General features: G+C 38.1%; 2 protein-coding genes across 2 annotated transcripts; both read right to left on the bottom strand.

Annotated features, from left to right (window-relative positions):
* Window positions 1-330: 330 nt before the first annotated feature.
* On the bottom strand, window positions 331-13,280 carry ube2z (ubiquitin-conjugating enzyme E2Z). Its single transcript, XM_026916900.2, has 7 exons — window positions 12,518-13,280; window positions 7,240-7,312; window positions 6,660-6,847; window positions 6,101-6,212; window positions 5,359-5,471; window positions 3,802-3,892; window positions 331-1,576 (listed from the first exon to the last, which is right to left on the bottom strand). Exons 1-7 carry the CDS (start codon window positions 12,907-12,909, stop codon window positions 1,400-1,402), a joined length of 1,146 nt encoding a protein of 381 aa, XP_026772701.1. The 5' UTR covers window positions 12,910-13,280; the 3' UTR covers window positions 331-1,399.
* A 2,505-nt stretch (window positions 13,281-15,785) lies between these two features.
* On the bottom strand, window positions 15,786-20,578 carry atp5mc1 (ATP synthase membrane subunit c locus 1). The gene is made up of 5 exons (XM_026916012.3): window positions 20,469-20,578; window positions 18,276-18,323; window positions 16,758-16,835; window positions 16,485-16,672; window positions 15,786-16,112 (listed from the first exon to the last, which is right to left on the bottom strand). Exons 2-5 carry the CDS (start codon window positions 18,312-18,314, stop codon window positions 15,998-16,000), a joined length of 420 nt encoding a protein of 139 aa, XP_026771813.1. The 5' UTR covers window positions 18,315-18,323; window positions 20,469-20,578; the 3' UTR covers window positions 15,786-15,997.
* Window positions 20,579-20,814: the final 236 nt, after the last annotated feature.

Raw genomic sequence — 20,814 nt, 5'->3', positions numbered from 1 at the left:
GGGGAGATCCTGTGCAGTATTAGTAGGGTGTTCTTAATAAAGTGGCCAGTGAGTGTGCGGGTGTATAGTCTAAGATTTCTGTTTAGTGTTATTGAACAGTTGTTCAGTAGCACCATCTGCTGGACAGATTTAATGGTAAACATTTATTGTGCCTGTTTTCTTCACACTTGATCAAAACTGTTCATTTTTTAAACCCTTTAAAAAACAGAGAATGCCTTCAAGCTGATCTTGTGGAATCATTATCCCGATACAAAACTACATGCTGAAAATCCCAAAGATCTTGCATTTCTGTAACATTGAGAGGCAAGGGAAAGAGAGTCACATGAGCCCTTTAGAGGAATTTCTCTACTTCAGAGATTTGTAGTAGATTATATTGTACAGTGCAAGACAAAAGACCACAGATGACTGAACAAGGACAGTCTCAGATTTTACAATAAAGTATACATTTAGATCAGTAATAACAGAATATGGACTAGATGTCTCAAAAACATGCGAGTTCAAACACATTTTATACAAAAAAGGAGAGCCCTTGTGTTCTTATTCAACCAACATATTTAATCAGGCTAAACAACATGAATAAAGTCCTTTGACTGTACAAACAAAATACAAATAGGACAACTCTCCCCAACGACGACACATAGCCCAAATCAACAGCTGATCAGTTTACTGACCAAAATATACCAACACACCAAGTCTCTCCAATAGCATTTAATAACACAATTAACAGTAAAATAAAGATTTTCTATGCACAATATTTAAGTATTTACATTTGTTTTATAGTTGCATCAGCTTTTTTTTCTTAGATCAGGTAAAGCAATTCATTATGAATTCATGTCAAAATTATGACTCCATTCATAATATTCAAAATATTTTTTAATGATTCAATTAATAAATGCTGAGATTATTGTGAAGACATTAAGTAAACAGAAATAAGACCAGGAAACTGATTGCTGGAGTGGTACCAGAGCACTAAAATATATGGTGGCCTGTTCAGGATTGAGGTGGCAGTAGCTCTTATTCTACCTGCAGCGTGTGCATGACCACCAGGTGAAGTGAAGAATAAGAGGGGCACGTAAATATGTGCTCCGATAAGCGGAGTGTGTGCTGAACTGCTGACACATATAGCATCACACACACACTTGCATTAATCTTCTAGTCCCATTCCCACAATTGACTTGACATTTCTCTCTCAGCGAAGAAAAGAGGCAACCACTGGCTAGCAGAGAAGGAGAGGAAAAACAAGCCAATCAAAAGAAACAGGAACTAGACTAATCCTGTGTATATCAGCAGACTCCAAATGTCTCTCAGTGCTCTGTGCGTTTTGCTTGTTAAAAAGCGTCCAGAGGTGCAGGAAAGACAATCGCTTTCCCATACTCTCGCTATGCCCGTAGGGGGCACTCTACGGCTGCGAGCTGCCCTGGCTGTCTGGGTCTGTTCCAGATGAGCTGGTGTCAGAATCTGAGTCTCCATCATTGTCCTCAGGAGGGCATTTTTCCCGCAATCGCCTCTGTGTGGCACTGAGACGCGCCAAGAGACCCTGGTAGTCAAAACGGCCTCTCTTCTCTCCAAAAGGATCCTGGGAAGAGCAAAAGCAGGAAATGTTATATGCAAATGTTTGCATACCTTTAAAACAAAATGATGTTTATATCAACAAAACATTTTATTTTGGTTTTGCAGATACCTTACAGTGATGCTTGAAAATTTTTAAACCCTTTAGAATTTTCTGTATTCCTGAATAAATATGACCTAAAACATCATCAGATTTTCACACAAGTCCTAAAAAGTACACAAAGAGAACCCAATTAAACAAATGAGACAAAAATATTATAATTAGTCATTTATTTATTGAAGAAAATGATCCAATATTACATATCTGTGAGTGGCAAAAGTATGCGAACCAAAGATCACTCCAAGACGTGTAATAGTCTGTGAGGTCACAAAGGAACCCAGGGTAACTTCTAAGCAACTAAAGGCCTTTCAGGAGAACACTGAACAACAATGGTGTGCAAGGCAAGGTTGCAAGGAGAAAGCCACTGCTCTCCAAAAAGAACACTGCTGCCCGCCTGCAGTTTGCTAAAGAAAAGCCAGTGAAAAGCCAGAAGGCTACTGGGAAAATGTTTTGTGGACGGATGAGACCAAAATAGAACTTTTTGGTTTAAATGAGAAGCGTTATGTTTGGAGAAAGGAAAACTGCATTCCAGCATAAGAACCTTATCCCATCTGTGAAATATGGCGGTGGTAATATCATGGTTCTGGCCTGTTTTGCTGTATCTGGGCCAGGACGGTTTGCCATCAGTGATGGAACAATGAACTCTGAATTATACCAGCGAATTCTAAAGGAAAATGTCAGGATATCTGTCCATGAACTGAATCTCAAGAGAAAGTGGGTCATGCAGCAAGCACACAAGCCGTTCTACCAAAGAATGATTAAAGAAAAATGAAGTTAATGTTTTGGAACGGCCAAGTCAAAGTCCTGAAGGACCTGAAGCAAGCAGTTCATGTAAGGAAAAGGTTCACATACTTTTGCCACTCACAGATATGTAAGATTGGATCATTTCCCTCAATAAATAAATGACCAAGTGTAATATTTTTGTCTCAGTTGTTTAATTGGGTACTCTTTTTCTACTTTTAGGACTTGTGTGAAAATCTGATTATGTTTTTGGACATATTTAGAAATACAGAAAATTCTAAAGGGTAAACATTCAAGCTCCACTGTAACTGTCACAGATAAGACAAATGATTAAAAGTGTATGCTAAGGATAAAATGCCAGGTTTGTATGTGCCTTTCTAAATGTGATATAATAATAATGTAATGTTTAGCCACCCACTGACTTTATACCTTGCCAACCTTGTTTTGTGTCCTCTCAGCTGTAATATTTGCCAACATTCTTCCTGAGATTTCAATTCTAACACTCCCAGATGTCACAAACTGCCTTCTACAAATCATTTACTGACTTTGCTTTTTTGATTGTTGTCATGTTGAAGGATATCATTAATCTTTCAGGTCTATTTTGTTGTAGATAGTAAAATAGAAAGATTCTCCAGACACTTTGAGATGTAAACATAGATTTTATTTTTTATTTATTTTTAATGTAAAAATGTAACCAATTCAGTAATGTACTCCAACAACTTACAGCGTTACTTGTATGGAGAATGTTGCAAATAAACAGAATTAAAAACTTGTAATGGTTGATATAGTGAGGTTTTCTGTCAGATGTATATTTAACATCAAAGTTTTCAAGACAGAGGGATTTGAGGTTTCTCTATAACATGACAACCTGCATTTTTGTCTTATTAAGAGACGAAAAAAGAGTGGCTGGTGAGGAAGTGACTGTTTATAGGTGTTATAATGTAAGTTTTTACATGAATTATCTTGTTTCATGGATGTTCCACAATAAAAATTATAACTACAAAAAAATACAAAGTATGATAGTTATAAAATTGATGGGACATGCTGTCATAGGACGACACAGGATTAAATTAAAGGCAAAATATAACTATACTTATATGAATTGCAATAAATCTGAGAAGAACTGCTGAAAGCAGAGAATGATGTATATCAAGGAAATGTATTTATTGTTCAGTATGAAATAGCATGAATTCAGGATGCCTCTTTAGATATCTGCCAAAAGATGCAGTGTGTTACCAGGTTCATTATTTAGCTTTATTCCAAATGAGTTCAGTCAATCTTTGCATCTTCCTTTCCTGTGTGTTTCTTGGTAACCAAAATGTGTATTTAAATTGCCTTTCTTTCTGCAGAAAACTGGCTATTGTATTTACTTAAATACCTATTCACAATACCTGCATATTTTGCCCTTGTAGGTGAAGACGTTCTTTGCAAACACCTTCATAGAAGTCATAGTACTCCAAGAAAGACTTTTCCATAACACTCCTGAATAACAGAAAAAGGAATTAGTGCCTTATTGTTTTTTTTTATTAAAAAAATAAAACAAACAAAAAAAGCCATTTTTCTAAATAAAGAGAACAAGACAGAATAGGAACATCTGTCTTGTTCTCTTTATTTAGAAAAATGGCTTATATGAATTTATTACTGCCCTGAATATCTGCTATGTGAAATAGCTTATTCACATATAGTCCACAAGACACAATAATAACTGAATTTACACAAATGAACCAGTTCAAAAGTTTACATACGCTTGATTCTTAATATTGTGTTGTTACCTGAATGATCAACGACTGTTTTTATGTTTTGTGATAGTTGTTCATGTGTCCCTTATTTGTCCTGAGCAGTGGCTATATCATTTTGAGATGAGTCCCTCAGTTGTCCTCAGTGTGAAAAGATGGATCTCAACATCATATAGCCACTGTTGGAAAGGGGTCAAATATGCAGAAGGTGCTGGAAAAGCAAAGAATGTGCAGGGCCTGGTGGATTTTTCTGAAGAACAGTAGGCAGTTTAACGGCTCAGGACAAACAAGGGACTCAGGAACAACTATCACAAAACACAAAAACAGTTGTTGTTCATCCAGGTAACAACACAGTATTAAGAATCAATCGTTTGTAAACTTTTGAACTAGTTCATTTGTTTAAATTCAGTTATTATTTTGTCTTGTAGATGATATGTGAACATCCATTATGTGAAATAGCTTATTCAGGGGAGTAAAAAACAAAATGCAATTTTTATGATCGCTCATTTTTAAAAAAAATTATTAACATTTTGCAGATTCTGAAAGGCGTATGTAAACTTATGATCACAACTGTACAAAGTAATTTTGGATATGCAAACCAGTGAATTACTGAAATAAGCTGAATAATATATATATTATTTTGTTCTCAAAGACTTTTGGCTTTGAGATCAAAAGATGATTATGAGACAACAGATCTGAATGCCTGAAGTTTGTTATATTTACATCTAGATGTCTTAAACAACTTAGAACATGGAACCTTTTGTTTGACTGGCCAAGTCAATCAACAGACTTTAACCCAAATGAGCATGCATTTCTACTCCTAAAGATGAGAAACAACCAAAACAAACAAAATACTGTATAAGCCTGAAAAAGCATCACAAAAGAAGAATGTAACAGTTTTTTGATGTCAGTGGGTTGCTGGATTTATGCAGTTATTGCAAGCGAGGGATATGCAACCAAATATTAAGTGTTATTCCTGTTAAGACTATTTGTGCCAATACTTTAGGTCACCTAAAAATTGGATGGTCTGCCACGAAAGGTGCCATGTTCTAAGTTGATTAACCCATCTAGATGTAAAAATCAGGAAATGAAAACTGAAACTCTGTTTCTGTTCCAATACTTTCGGAGGGAACTGTGTGTAATATTATGTGTATAAAGTTGTACTAGTGAACAAGTTAAGATTGAAAATTGAAAATGCATTGCATTACTAACCACAAGGCCTCTGGACATGGCACCTTCCCTTCCAACATATCACAGACGGCCACACGCATTGTCTCATGGCGGATGCACTCGTTGTAGTTCTTGCTATCTCCTGGGTGCCTCTCCTAACAAATACAGAAACCATCAATCAGCAAAATCTAACAATGTCAAACCAAAAGGGGCTCCTGACTGGTGCACAGAAAATCATTCACCCCATCGTTGGGAGATGGCGAGTTTGAATCCTGAAGATGTCACAGCCATCCATGGCTGGGAGCCCAAGAGACCAAAAATTGGCTGTGCTAAAAAAGTAGTTTTCTAACAAAAATTAGATAAGAGGACATAAGATTTGGATATGGCTGTGCTGAAAGACTCTAAGCTTCCCTATTTGCCTATATACTAGACTGCTACTCTACTATATTATGTCCTCATATAATGTCCCATCTGATTCAGTCAAAGTCTCTGCCGCATAATGAAACTGAATCTTATAGGCAGGAACTTGGTGATTAGATAAGAGCAGTATTTCTCAGTCCTGGTCCTGGAGTACCTCTGTCTTGCACATTTTGGTCTTTTCCCTCCTTTATTTCACTCAGTTCAACACAGTTCAGAACAGCAGTACTCCAGGACCAGGTTTGAGATACACTGGAATATGTTATGGTCAGTGATTGATAGAAACAGTTTCCATAAATTTAATTAGTCTGGTACACAAACTCCAAAATATTAAGCATATACCCCAGTGTAGGTAAGACACAAATACCTGCTCGAAGCCTGGCTCGTTGTGGTAAGGGTTCTCTGTCATCAGGGACTGGATAGAGATGAGGACTGAGGAGATGCTCTGAGCAGGGCTCCATGCTGGCCCAGTCCATGTCCTGAATATCAAATGCATGGCACAGAGAAGTCATGTTTAAATTGCACATAGCCTGATTTTAAGTTCCAAAACAGGCCTGTTTCAACTGGATGTTAGCTTGTCATGTAAATAATGCTTTACTGCAGGTTTTGTTGCTTTACAGATGCAACAAAAGTTCTTTGGTATGTTTCCCCAAACCAACCATTCAGACAGCCTGTGTAGTTCCTGAATCAAGATCTGTAGCATTATTAAAAAACATACTCTTCCCCCTGGAATATTTTAAAATGTTAAATGTACAGTAATTTATCCTGTATATGTACTATTGTTTTACATCATAACTTTTTCAAGTATTTTCTTTTTATTTACATATTAATAAAGCAAAACAAAACAGTACCAAATCTGACTTTACTAGAGTGTTGTGCTAACATCACCTGAACACTGTGCTGTGTGGTGGGCTGTAAACACTTACCCGAGAATGCTAAGGCAAACTTTGCCGTTGCGGTAGAAGTTGGGGTTGAAACGCACCGTGTTGTGTCCAGTGGTGATAAGTTTGACACGTGGTGGGTGAATGGGGTAGTCAGGAGGGCAACGGAACAGGAAGAGGAAGAAGCCGCCCTCATATGGTGTGTCAAAGGGACCTGTGATTAGTGCATGGATCTGCAGAAGACAGGAATGTCAGTGCAATAACGTTACTGACGGTGCTCATATTTCCCAATGATGAATGTACTTTACACACACATATGCATGGCTGTGAACAAAGACTCCAAATAATCCACAATTCTGACATGTGGTAATATTAAAATAGTTTATAATGGGTATTCATGATGCCCAGGTTAAAGATTTAGTTCAATGCCTGAAACAGTCAAAAACAGTCTTTCACTTTATATTTGAAGGAATGCAACACCGATTTTTTTTTAAAGTTATTATTCATGTGCATTTAACGTTCAAGCTCTGTCAAGCCATTTGAACTTCTAAAGCCAGATTTCTTCATTATATCACCATGTCATTTGATTTTTTAAATACAACATTATTGTAACCTCAAAGCTCACCTTGGTCATATCATGAGGATCAGGAACCACAAACATACCAGGAGGAGGTTCCTTATAGATGGACATAATGTCTCTGTGTGGGGATAAAAACAAAGAACACTGAAATAGAATAAAGTCAGTATGAAAATGACCATCCTCCCTGGGACAAAAGGACCATAATCCATTCTCTTTCCTGTTGTATATGTCCTTAATAGACAGGCATCTCCATGGTGACATGGTAGTGTTCAACAATGCAATACCATTCACTGATTCATTCATCTTCAGTAACTTCTTTATCCAGTTCAGGGTGACGATGGCTCCAGAGCCTATCCCGAGAACACTGGATATGAGATGCTCACCTAGGGCAATTTATTGTAGCCAATCCTCCTAACGCCATGTCTTTGGGAGATGGGAGGTAACCCACATGCATATGGAGAACATGCACATAAATTCAGACAGTAACCTGAGTGCAGGACCCTTGAAGTGGCTACAATTTAAAAAAAGCAATAAATGAATAAATAAATAAATAAATACATACATACATACATACATACATACATACATATTTGAACACTGTCCTGCGTATTATACACTGCCCGGCCAAAAAAAAAGTTGCACACATTAATATATCATTGAACCACCTTTAGCTTTGATTATGGTGCACATTCGCTATGCCACTCCCAAAAATTTCATACAACGTCACAACATTTATTTCCATTCAGAGTTGCATGAATTTTTTGCCAAAATCTTGTACTGACGATGGGAGAGTTGAACCACTCCATAAAGTCTTTTCCAGCACATCCTAAATGGGGTTAAGGTCAGGACTCTGTGGTGGCCAGTTCATGTGTGAAAATGATTCCTCATGCTTCCTGAACCATTCTTTCACAATCTGAGCCCTGATTTTATGCTCATGCCATCAGGGAAGAAAAAAATCCATTGATGTGATAACCTGGTCATTCAGTACATTTAGGTAGTCAGCTGACTTCATTTTATTGCCCCATAATGTTGCTGAGCCTAGACCTGTCTAACTGAAGCAACCCCAGATCATAACACTGCCTCCAGAGTACAGTGGCCACTATGCATGATAGATGCATCGCTTCATGTGCTTCCCTTCTTACCCTGACACACCCATCACTACCTATCAAACCACATGACCTTTTTCCATTGCTCCAGTGTCCAATCTTTATGCTCCCTAGCAAACTGAAGCCTTTTCTCCTGATTAGTCTCACTAACAAGTGTTTTTTTTTATGGCCACCCACTGTTTAGTACCAATCCTGGGAACACTCATCTTATTGTGAGTGTGGAAATGTTCTTAATTTCACTATTAAACTTAGTTCTACTGTCTATTTTTTTTATTATTTGACTTCACCAAGCATTTAAGTGATCTCTGATCATGGTCAGTCAGGATCTTTTTCTTCAGGAAAGAACTGTCAGGACGGTTCTTAACCCAATTCCAGTTATTTCATCAATCTCCTTAGTTGTTTTCTTTGCTTGATGCAGGCCACTAATTTGACCCTTCTGAAACACAGTAACTTTTCCATGAGCATGGGATACGTCTTCCAACAAGGTTGTTAAAGAAATGAGAAGCTACTAACTGCATCAGTTAGGGTTAACAGAATTGTTATCAGCTGAAACACATTAATCACTATTATAGTAATTATCCAATGAACAGCTCTTAAGTATTTGCTGATTTAAATCCAAATGGTGACTTTTCTTTTTGGCCGGGCAGTGTAAGTAACTCATACAGAATACCAATAGTAGTTAGTAGATAGTATCATCTCCATTTGGAAAGCATAGCAGTCTTTAAAATGTACATTTCATTGCCAACTGGCAAAACTGTACACCTCCCAGCCTACTCTACTACAATTCCAAGGAATCTTGCCAAGTCTACTGACAGAATCGTTGGCTGCAGCCTCACATTTACTGTACCTCTGCCTGAAGACATCATCAAGACGATTTCTCTCTGGGGACCAGATTGCTTACTTAGAAAGGCTTATCTCTGGTCAAGTTAAAATCTAGTGCAATCTGCTCTACTTTCACCAAGTCTACAAATGAAGCAAAAGAAATGCACCCAGGTTCCAACATTATAATTTTACATTTACATTTATTAGGGGTGTAACAATGCATCGTGACAAAGTGCATCGCGGCGCAAAAATCTGATTATGCGCATCACTGAATTGTTTGATGCAAATTGTGGAAATCATCATTCTATTATTTATGCATGTAATGCAACTGCACTGTTTGTACACCACAAGTCCCAATATGCTCAACACAAAGAGCTAAAATATATAGAGAGGACACTGACCGATAGCTCCAGAACACAATGACCGACACACATTATACGTTATACAGTTACACAATCATGTTATAACAGGTAAAAGAGCTCTTCAGTAGCTTTCAAATGACACCAGCTCTGTGTTGCTGCGTGCCCAAGAAAGATGTAATCAAACTCAGGCATTTTAGCTGACTCTGGAGCTCTATTTCCAGTAAAAATGACACCTCAGGCCCTGCCACGAAGCTCATTATGTTTCAATCGGGCATTTTCCCCTGGTCAGAGACTTTGTTTATTCTGAGAAACAAATTATTGTGAAACCAGTATCGTGAATTAAACTGAATTGAGACTGGAGTGTACCATTACACCCCTAGCATTTATTCATTTGGTGGATATTTTAGTCCAAGGCAAATGGGATTTGAACTCACAGCCTTCTGGTCACTAGTGAAGAATCATATCAGATGTACTACTATTGCCCTACAAATTTAGACGAGACGACCCCCCCCGAACACATTGGGTGAGAAGCAGATCTCACCCAATGTGTTCAGCTATACCTATAGCCTATCTATAGTATCTAGGGGACTTAGTAGCAATTAGTAGGAATATCTAGGGACCTCACAATTTGATTCAAATTGTTACTATGGAATTATAAATAGATATTTAACACTTATCCTAAAGCCTACATTACATTGTATTTTCCCTCCAATAGGACCACTTGCTACTTTTAAAATATAATATTAGTTTCTTCTGTAATGAAAAACACTTGTTAGGGTTTAGGATTAGAGTTGTCAGGACAAAATACACTGTTCAAATACTATTCAAATTTTCACAATATTTACATACTTAAGGGCAGAATATATATTATAATATATAATGATCCATATTCTACATTTCAGCAGTTTTTATTGGTAAATCTATTAAAACATGTTTCCAAAATAGAATGACTCTTGTGTCTCTCTTTATAGAAAATGCTCTAAATATATGCATGTCATTTATAGCAAGGTTAATATTTTTTTCCATTTTTCTAATAAGCTTTAATTAATTAATCAATTAATTAAGTAGTTATACTAAACTTTATATGGCTGAATATTTTTCTCCAGCTTCTGGGTTCTAATTATGTCAGTTTATTTGCTGATATTCATTAAATATCAATGCTATCATCGAAATATACATTTTTGTTTTCTATTTTGTTCTATGTGAAACTTCAGACCATTTTTAAGAAAGTTTCATGTGTCACTTTCCTTATTGTGTACAACATCCAGTCCTTAGAAAGTATTCATAGACAGTTCCAAATATGCTACAGGGAACCAATTTCACAGGAAAAGAAAGAAAGAAGAAAAAAAAAAAAAAAAAAAAAAAAAAAAAAAAAAAAAAAAAAAAAAGAGCTTTGGTCGGTGGGGGGAACCTGAAGAACCTGGAGGAAACCCATAGGGACACAGGGAGAAAACAAAAAATTCCACAGAGACACTAACCCTTCATGACTGAACCGGGGACCCTGAAGCTGTGACGTGCCATCACTACCGGCAGCACCATGATTTCCTTGAGGGTTGAGAAATCTGGCCACAGCTTCGTAGTTGTGTAGTACCATAGTAGCTAAATGCAAGGGATTCAGATTCTTGCTCCAATTTCAGGTTTTGGGAATCAATTCCAAAAACTATAGGACATGAATAGACATAGACATGCCATATATTTCAACAAACCAAACTTCATGTGAAAAAATGTAATGAATTTCCTGGTTACACAATTGCACTATTTGTCCATGTAGTACACAATTATAGAAGGGATTTATTTATAATTGCACAATCCGGTGTTACCCAGATGAGGTTGGGTTCCCATTTGAGTCTGGTTCCTCTCAAGGTTTCTTCCTCATGTCATCTCAGGGATTTTTTTGTTTTTGGCCACTGTCGCCTCTGGCTTGCTCATTAGCGATGAAGTCATACATTTAGAATTTATATCCTGAATTTATATATTTCTGTAAAGCTGCTTTGTGACAATGTCCATTTATTATTATTAAAACGGCTATACAAATAAACTGAACTGAATTGAACTGAATCTTAAAAACAAAACAAAACAAAAAACACTAAGTACGTAATACACTGTTGTGATTGACAGTGTGATAGCAACACCTCTTTCGGGTAGGTAGCCTTAAGAGACTTGTTCATTTCCTTCCAGCCTGCTGAATCAACTTCATCGTGAGGAATCGACTCTTTTTGGATCGACTCCCAGTCTCACTGAATGACTCAAACAGTTAGCTATGACAACAACGTGCTCATTTAAACTGCGTGCTAACTCGCTTTTGCCTAGTTAAACAGGCGACCGTTTATGCGAGTTTATCCAGAATAAACTGACATCATTTGACTTAAGTATACCGTATGTTGAGGTTAGCTAGCCAGATAGCTAAGATAATACAAACAACAGACATGTGATTCCAAATACACGTCTAAACCATTTCCAAATTAGCTAGCGAGCTAGGCGGCTAAGAGGCTAGCTAGGAAGCAAAAGTTCAGCTTGTTCAGAAAACATGACCCATTACTCTTATGTTCTGTCCTGCTGTAAATGTTTAGGAAAAGGGAAGCAAAGACCAAGTTTTACGTCCTTCTTTTAATATTTGTTAGGAAGCAACTTTTAAAGGCGTATTTATATTCTAGAGGTCGTTTAAAAAATCGTGTTAATAGGTGAAAAAAGTGTTAAAATGAGTGGTGTTTGTACATCTGACATTAAAGGGTGATTTCAGTTAAACTCAGACTCCCTCCATCTCATCTTTACACTCACACCTGTCATCAGGAGGATAGGACAATGTGAATGACTTCTGGGTCTTTATTTATTTATATAAACATATAGCTAATAATTGGGACAAAGTTTAGACATGCATGGTGTTTTAAAGTAAATAGTGTAATTGTACTGCGATGAAACAAAAGAGGAAATGGGACATTTATTACTCAGTGACGTTAGTGAGCAGAACATAAGGTTAATAACTACAAGCATCCCAGCTCGGCTAGCTGAGTTAGCATGCTAACGCTACGCTACCTCTTTATCCGCAGGATGCACTGCTGCGACGCTTTCTCGTTGTCCCAGTCGGTGCTCAGTGTAGGGTCCCAGGACGTGGCGTGAATCTGAGACAGAAGACCCGCTCCAGCCAGATTCGCCGGGGCTCCGGTTAGCCCCAGGCCGATGCTCGGCGGCAGAGATGGCGGCACAGCTGCTATCACCGAGCCGGTCGAGTTCACGACGCCGCTCTCCTGGCTCTCCATGTCCGAGGTGATGAGGTGCGCTACGCCGGGGGACGCTGCGGCCAGGCCGGTCTCTGCAGCCACCGCGGGAGGAGGGGAGGCCGGTAAAAAGTGACCTAAACTCGGTAACACCTGAGCTCCGTTACCGTGACCGGACGCCACGGTTTCTTTTCCAGCGTCGTCCGCCATGGTGTCTCGGTTTTGCTGTTTCTGTCTCTGGGATTTTGAGCTGTCAGTTCAACCCGATTTCCTGCGATAGTTTCTAATTTCTCCTCACTCAGGAACCTGGCGCTACTGTACAACAGCACAAACAGAAACCATTTCTACGGCATCATCCCGAGTTTCGTTTCGTTTTTTCCCTGAAGCATACCGTCTCTGTGGTTACTGTGTGTAATAAATTACTCACTCTAACCTTTCAAACAATTAATTTAAAACCACGTACAACACATATTGGAAAAGCCACACCTTTCCAACTAAGCACTCCAGCGTCGCTCTCAGCTCCGGTTAGTCTTTTCGTAGCTGTTGTCGTTTACTTCCTTCTAGTAAGGAGAAATAATAATAATAATAACGCCACCTACTGACACACACTGTCTAGTGCACTACACAGCCTGTATCACGCTATTAATTCACACCCTATGTAGTGCACTCACATAGAGAGTAGGACGCCATTAGAGATGCAGCCACTGAATAAATGCACACCAAGTCATCTGGGCAATTTTTACATTTAAAAAATGCACAGTAATGTCACAACATGAAGGTACAAGCACTTTCAACAGACGCATAACAAATATATATATATATATATATATATATTAAAAAAAAAAAAAAAAAAAAAAAATTAATTAAAAAAAAAGAAAAACTAAACTAAACGAACATACAATGTCATCCGGGTTTTAAATGAAATTGAAAAGCTTAAATTTCTTGGTTTGTTGAAAGCGTAAATTTGTTAATGTAGATATGTAATTACATAGATAAGTGTATATGAATGAAATATATAAAGGCATCTTTCTGGAAAATTTCATTTTGTTTATATAACATTTGGCCACGGGCAGATGTAGATTTTGGGTTAATCAAGTCAACGATGCCGCCATCTTGGCGAGGGCAGAGAGCCAAGCTGAGCTGCTGCTTCCTCTTCGACATTTTGTCTGTTGGCTGACGAACTTAAGGTGCATTACCGCCACCTAGTGAACCGGAGGGTGGAGTCAATTTGTTTATATATATCCAACTGATTTTGTGTGTATATATATGCTTCCCTATGTGTTATAATCTTCACAATGTAGTAGTATGTTACTGATTCCTTACAGTAGTGAATCTTGTTTCTTTATTAGGTGTAGTCCAAGTGCTAACTGACTTAACTAGAATTGGCCTATAGAGCATCAGTGAAATGTCCAAAGTGGCATCTCAAGCCCTCTGGCCCTCCTCCAACAAGAAGTCCATGCATAGTGTGGGGCTAGTGTGGATTAAGCAAGCATTTGGGACACTCCTCAAGACTTCAACACAATCCCTGATGGATACCGGCAGAGAGTAGTGACTCTTTTCAGAGTCAGACCATGTGGCTCAGTTCACTGATAAGGGGCCAACTCTTTTGGCTCCCAAAATGATTCTTTACTATCTTCCCCCTCAAACAGCAAACATTTGCAATATTATTGGTTGTTGTTCTTCTCTGTCTCTGGCCAATAATTTAATTTACTCAACCTCCTAATTAACAGCATAAGCTAATATTGCATTGAATTTAATACAGTAAATTTAAATAATTGTTAAAGCAGGATGGGAATAAAATGTACACTGACAAATACAGTAAGCATCCCTGCATTAATGTTTTGATTTGTGTCTATGCTTCATTAAGCAGATTAATTTCCATTTATCATGAAAACTCATTATATATAGTACACTGTTTAACAAGCAGCAGTGCAGTGAATCCTCCTAGTCATGCTACCTCATTCACACAGCTGAGAGTCAAACACATGTGCCACCATTCACACTAATGAACAGCTCAGATGTTGGAAAGAGGTTTCCGTGGAAGCATTTTGATTAAATTACATTGCAAGAGTACTCATCTACATTCCCCAAGTGACTACTTGTACCACTTATAGCTTGAAATGGCCCCGACTTCAATGCATGCAAAACTAAACAGATTTTACTATGACCTTTAAATTATTATTAAAATATACTTCACTGAAATGGATAATTATGCAAATGAGGGCTATTACCCAATAATGTTATAAGTTTGATTAGTCAAACTGCTCCCATGAAATATCTAAGATCTAAAGCACCTATATCAGGGAAAGACTAATCCCCTCACCCCCAAAGTTAGAACCCTTAATGTACTATGTAAATACTGTTAAGGTCTAAAACTTACTGCTATCTCCCTAGTCCATATAACTTGGATACAAAAATCATCCCTCTACAAACTACAACCTTTTTTCCTATCTGTAAATAAATCTGTAAACTCCCAGTATAACCTCCTACTCAACCACACATTAAATCCACATCTCATTACATTGCAATGTTTTATCTGTTAGTATGGATGCCGATTTGTCTGTTCAATGAATGGTAAGTATGTTGCACATTGCAATTTGCTAATGCATTTGCTAATTCTAGTGTACATATTAGTAAATGCAGTATTTACATTTGCCTCTGCATGTCTAAGCACATTAGTCATTGTTGCTAGAGATGGATAAACCTCACATTTTGTAGTATTAGCCTAATTTTGGGTTTGCCAATTTACAGCAACATCTAAGATTGAGATTTGAGATGCCTTATTTCAGAGAGACTGTGTCATGAGACGGTGCCCAGTGGTAATTTCTGTGAGGATTTCTAGCCATCCATTTAGTTAAATTTAGATGGCCAGTAACCACATACCATGCAGTGTAAACAATATGGCTGTTCATTTTGAAAATCTAGTTGCTGTAATTTGGTTCATGGTCATTGATTTCGATTTCAACTCTGACTCAAACATAAAACCGCACATGTTGAGCAGATGCCATTTATCCCTAAGAATAAAATAGTATGGGCCATTTAATAGACCTTTAATTTATGATAAAAAAAGAAAGTCAAAAGGCAGATAAAGTTATCCCACCCATTTATTCAGACAGACTGTCCCAAACTGTAGTGAGAAATTACATAAAAACCTCATGGAGGGAAGGAAGGGGAGAAACAGACAAGATATTTCTAGTAGTTTGCTGGAATGGCATGTCCACGGCCTTGTGAGCTCTGCTTCAGATTCTGATCCCTGGATGGACGGTCATGGCAAAAAACAGGAGGACAGAGGTCTAAATTACATGGCGAACAGGATAAGGAACGCCACCATCAGACAGAAAAGCCCCATGGCCTCAGACAGGGCAAAACCCAAGATGGCATAAGAGAAAAGCTGTTGTTTCAGGGATGGATTCCTGTTGGGAGGACAGCAAAAAGAAGCAGACATAATAGTTAACAATATGGTTATGAGGAAACCTGCACAATTCAATGTTAACCAAAGAAAACCAAACCACTTCGTATTACTATCCTCATGAGACCTCAAACTGACTCAATTGACAACTTGTTAAAATAGGAAAAGAATCACCAGCACCATCAAAAAGCACCATTTCCACCATTCACCAACTTGCAAAGTTACTATTCCTATGAGGACACACTGTAAATTACATATACAGCCTTTTGTAGACATCATGCTAACTAGCAGTAGGAACACAAAAGGAAATTGTCTTTCATTTGGATTCTTTTTATTATTATTATAGGATTATTTTTTTCCTTCCAGAAGAACATACCTGGCGTAGCCAATGATCAGGCTACCGAACACTGTCCCAATTCCAGCTCCTGATCCAGCGACTCCCACTGTAGCAGCACCAGCACCGATGAACTTGGCTGCAGTGTCGATGTCTCTGGAAACAGCACTGGTCTGGAAGCTACGGCTCACGTTCAGAAAAGACGCCTCATTCACAGGCAAGAGAGCTGCCTAAGGAATGAGCAACCTTAGTAACTCATTAAACATGTTTGAACTGCCTCTGTATGTACACTCCATCCAGCACCAGGAACCTTACCTGCTCAGTTCTGGCTTCAGGTCTGTTGAAGATAGACACGGAGACAGGCCGGGCCAGTACTCTGGAGCCTCCACGGAGCTGAGAGAAAGAGCAAATGATGCAAGAGGTGAGCAAGAGTAGGGTGAAGAGAAAGTCAATTTCATCTAAACATCACCTCACATACATGACTCTAGAATTATTGACACCCATCAAGGAAAATGAGCGAAAATGCATAAACCAAATATCACATGCAAGTAAATATTTCGAGATTAAACCTATGGATGCTAGAGTGCTATTTTTTCTGCAAAATTTGTCAAATCCTCCCCTGGAGAGATCAGCATTTGCCTCTTCCTGTAATATTTAACATAGGAAAGAGATCTTATTCTACTCCTCTGTACATTACTTCATATTTTTAGGTTTGAGCTTATGTATTATGGCCACTCATTTTCAAGAGTTAAAATCTAGAGACAGAGATGCCATTGCAAAACACTGACAGTGTTCTTGCAAACTTTTATGATCGCGGTCAATATACTTTTATAATGCGCCATATACAACAAGGTTTTGAGCTAATATAATCTAGTACTTGGGTGGCATGGTGGTACAACTCCCACAAACATACCAGTAGGTTGACTGTCTACACTAAATTGCCTGTGTGTGCGTATGGTGTCCTACAATGGACTGGTGTCCCATGCAGGGTGTATTCTTGCTGGGATAAAGTGGTCATTAATATGAGTGAATGTTCTGGTCTATTGCATAGTTCACAACGCTACCAATCTTCACATGAGCCCTGGACCACTAGGCACAAAACACCTCCATCTTTCTCACTAGGGATTTATTGTTATGGCCTTAATGGTGCTTAATAGTATTTTTCGTAAGCATTACTTGATTGTTGACCTGCACAATCTTCTCTCTTGTGCTGAAAGCTTTTGGGTCTTGTTTATTTTTATAAAAATGAGCTTACATACACACCATCCACTTTACCTGTACATCTGCACATTCATGCAGTTATCTATTCAGCCAAACATGTGGCCGCAGCACAATTAATAAAATCATGCAGATACAGGTCAAGAGCTTCAGTTAAGGTTCACATCAAAAATGTACAGGGGAACAAGTGTTCCTAATAAAGTGGACAGTGAGTGTATGTGAAACCTTTTGGTTAAAAGTAACAAAGGTTTATAAAGACTGAGCAGATAAATATTTGGATTTTTTCCCCCAGGATGACAATTTTTTTGCATTTATGTTAAATATCCAGTAGAAGAATCCATTTTGCCATACACATGAGAATATACTATTGTATAAAATGTCTTTATAACAATGTTTTTTAGAGTAAAGGCACACTGTTTCTCCAACTGAAAATTAAGATCATTTGTATAATGCTTATTTTATACAATTTCTTGCATATTTTCTTGTGGTGAGGACCAAACTTCTTGAACACACAGATGGTGCCCCATTGTATTCTGTAGTCTAGTCTCAGATGCACATACTTTTTAAATTATGAAACATTTAGGTGTTTCTTTAAAGATTACACCAAATACATACCACAGAAGGGGCAGTGACAAACTTGGCGCAGGCGTACATGTCTGAAGCCTGAAGAAGTGAGACAAGAAAAGAAAAAAAAAAAAAAGTCAAAAACAGACAATGGCACATTCACCAACCTATTGTCAAATGGTCAAGAACAATATGATGAAACCAAGATACATGGAAGAAGAGAAAAATGGCTAGACCATGGCAGAGAATCCAGAACGATAAACCAAGCATCTGGGTTAAGACAGGGTATAGGTCAGTGCAAAACTTTGGGCACAGGCATTTGAAGATCATGTCAGCTTTGCAAATTAAAGTGTGTGTGTGTGGGGGTAGGGGGAGATTAATTGCAAACATGGAGGTATAGAAGGAAGACCAGAATAATAAACCGATTTACTTAGTGACCCTTAAGGTGTATAACCTGCATGCAATTCTGGCTTCTGTGATTATTCTACACTCATAAAATACAAATTCATGATCATTACTTACAATTATGCCCTTGTAATTTTTTTTTTTCTTTTTTTTTGTAGTTTGTGTGATGCAGCATACAAGGTAGGGTTACTAGTAATTTGGTTTCTCTGGGGCAGAATACAATTATTGGCACATTAATATTGACATACACTGCTTGGGTATTTTTCTTCATTAGATACTTCAAGCCTGAGTGTCATGGATGCATCAAGACCATATAAGTGGAAGTGACTGCCTCACAATGAGTGTCTAAGACACTTCTGACCCTGCTCACACCTGTATTTAGCATAGCGCTGTCCACTTGTGATGGGATCACCCAAGATAAATGAGGGTCCAGGTGGACAAATAATAGCAGCATGCAGAAATTGCTTAACTGCCACAGTTAACAGTTTCAAACATTGAGCAAATGTCAAAGAGCTGACGAATTAAGCCACATGGGTTAATACATTAACATTATTCAAGCAGTCAGATCAATGATACAATTAGTCACTGCGACTATTAAAAACCACTGCTACAAAAGGAAAAGATTAAAAATGGAGATCAGAGATAATGTCGGACATGTTAGCAGTTATTTACACCATTTATGCGAGTGATCTGAATATAAGGGTGCACGTTGATATAAGAGTGATGTAACATTACTACAGAATGTAAATATGATCTAGAGATGCCTTTAACTGCTTAAAAAAAGAAATAATAGTCACGCTCTGGACAGATTTAAAAAAAAAAAAAAATACAAGCAATCTGTTAATAAAATGAATCACATTTCAGTAATGTGATGCAATAATATTTTGGTTATTTATTGGAGCTATAGAATTTCTGAACTTTCCACCAATTTTTATTCAAATTTAAATATTACATTCTAGTCGACATTATTTATAGGTATAATCATTTTGATAATGGTGAGTTGATGGTGGTGTCTGTTTAATATGCAGTGTTGCTGTGATTTGAATTGCTTTCTCCTCTAGATCCATGTTATCAAAGTGGGATCTGGTGACCCTCAAGGGTCTCTGAAGGATAGCCAGGGGTTTCCAACACTGGAGTAAAGTTAGACAAATCACACCCTCTGTTTGTGCTTCAGAGACCCCTTTGACCACCATGGAGCTAGAGAAAAAAACCCCAAAAACAAATCACAGCAAGACTGCATTACTAAACAGAGACCCAACAACAACAAGGCCAGTCCTTACACAGGACAGCTCAAGATGGCCAGTTGTTCCTGCGCTCAAAGACGCCGATAGCAACGAGTGAAGGTCATCAATGCTTACACTTAGATTCCCACTCAGATTATCAAATGAGATATAAAGTGCTTAAAGAAATAACGGACGAGGACGTTTTGTCCTTGACCATCCTTAGCCTGACTTGTGCATTATCTATCGCCTCTGCAGCGGCAGGGCTCGACACTAGGCCTGAGAGCCTGCGAGTTTTACACATTTTACAGCTGTCAGATGAAAGGGTAGATATTTAGTTACGAATAAACTTCTGTACATACAATTTGTAAAACTATCTGCAAACACTTGTTTATTTGACAAGAAAAAATTAAAGCTATTAAACGGTCAAGGACTTTAGTGAGTTTCATAGCTAGCCGGTTAGCCTCCACTGAATGGCTGGAGTAGCCCTTAACGGTTCACACAGAATTTAACTGCACTATCAGAGATATTCATGCTGATAAAAACAAAAAAGCAAAGCCAACAGAAGTTATTTCCCTTTGACCATGCGTCTAGCTAGAACCCACAACGTTTGACTCACCTAGTTAATACACAAGGGCCAGGAGACAAACTTGAAGCTAGAGTCAATGAGCGCCGTGTAAAACTGTCACCTTGTCATTTATAAGCTTATGAACCACGTCCTCAGTCACCATTGGACAGATAGACACAGTCTCTAGCTGTGATTGGCTGTACGTCATGTCAAGAGTCTATAAAATGACCAATGAGATGGCGAACAGGCAGACATATGTTTGTTGGTTGGTTGGAATCATTATATGAGGCGGGACTGTTCACAAGTCTCATTTTAACTGGGTGATATTGCCGGGAAAGAGTGAACATGCACCCTTTCCCGCGAGGAATACTGGACACGCTGCCGGAAGTCCCGCCCC

This window comes from Pangasianodon hypophthalmus, chromosome 13, assembly GCF_027358585.1.
Source record: "Pangasianodon hypophthalmus isolate fPanHyp1 chromosome 13, fPanHyp1.pri, whole genome shotgun sequence".
NCBI classification, from domain to species: Eukaryota; Metazoa; Chordata; class Actinopteri; order Siluriformes; family Pangasiidae; genus Pangasianodon; species Pangasianodon hypophthalmus.
The sequence above is the reverse complement of the archived record's forward strand: the minus strand, read 5'-3'. Positions and strand labels throughout refer to the sequence as shown.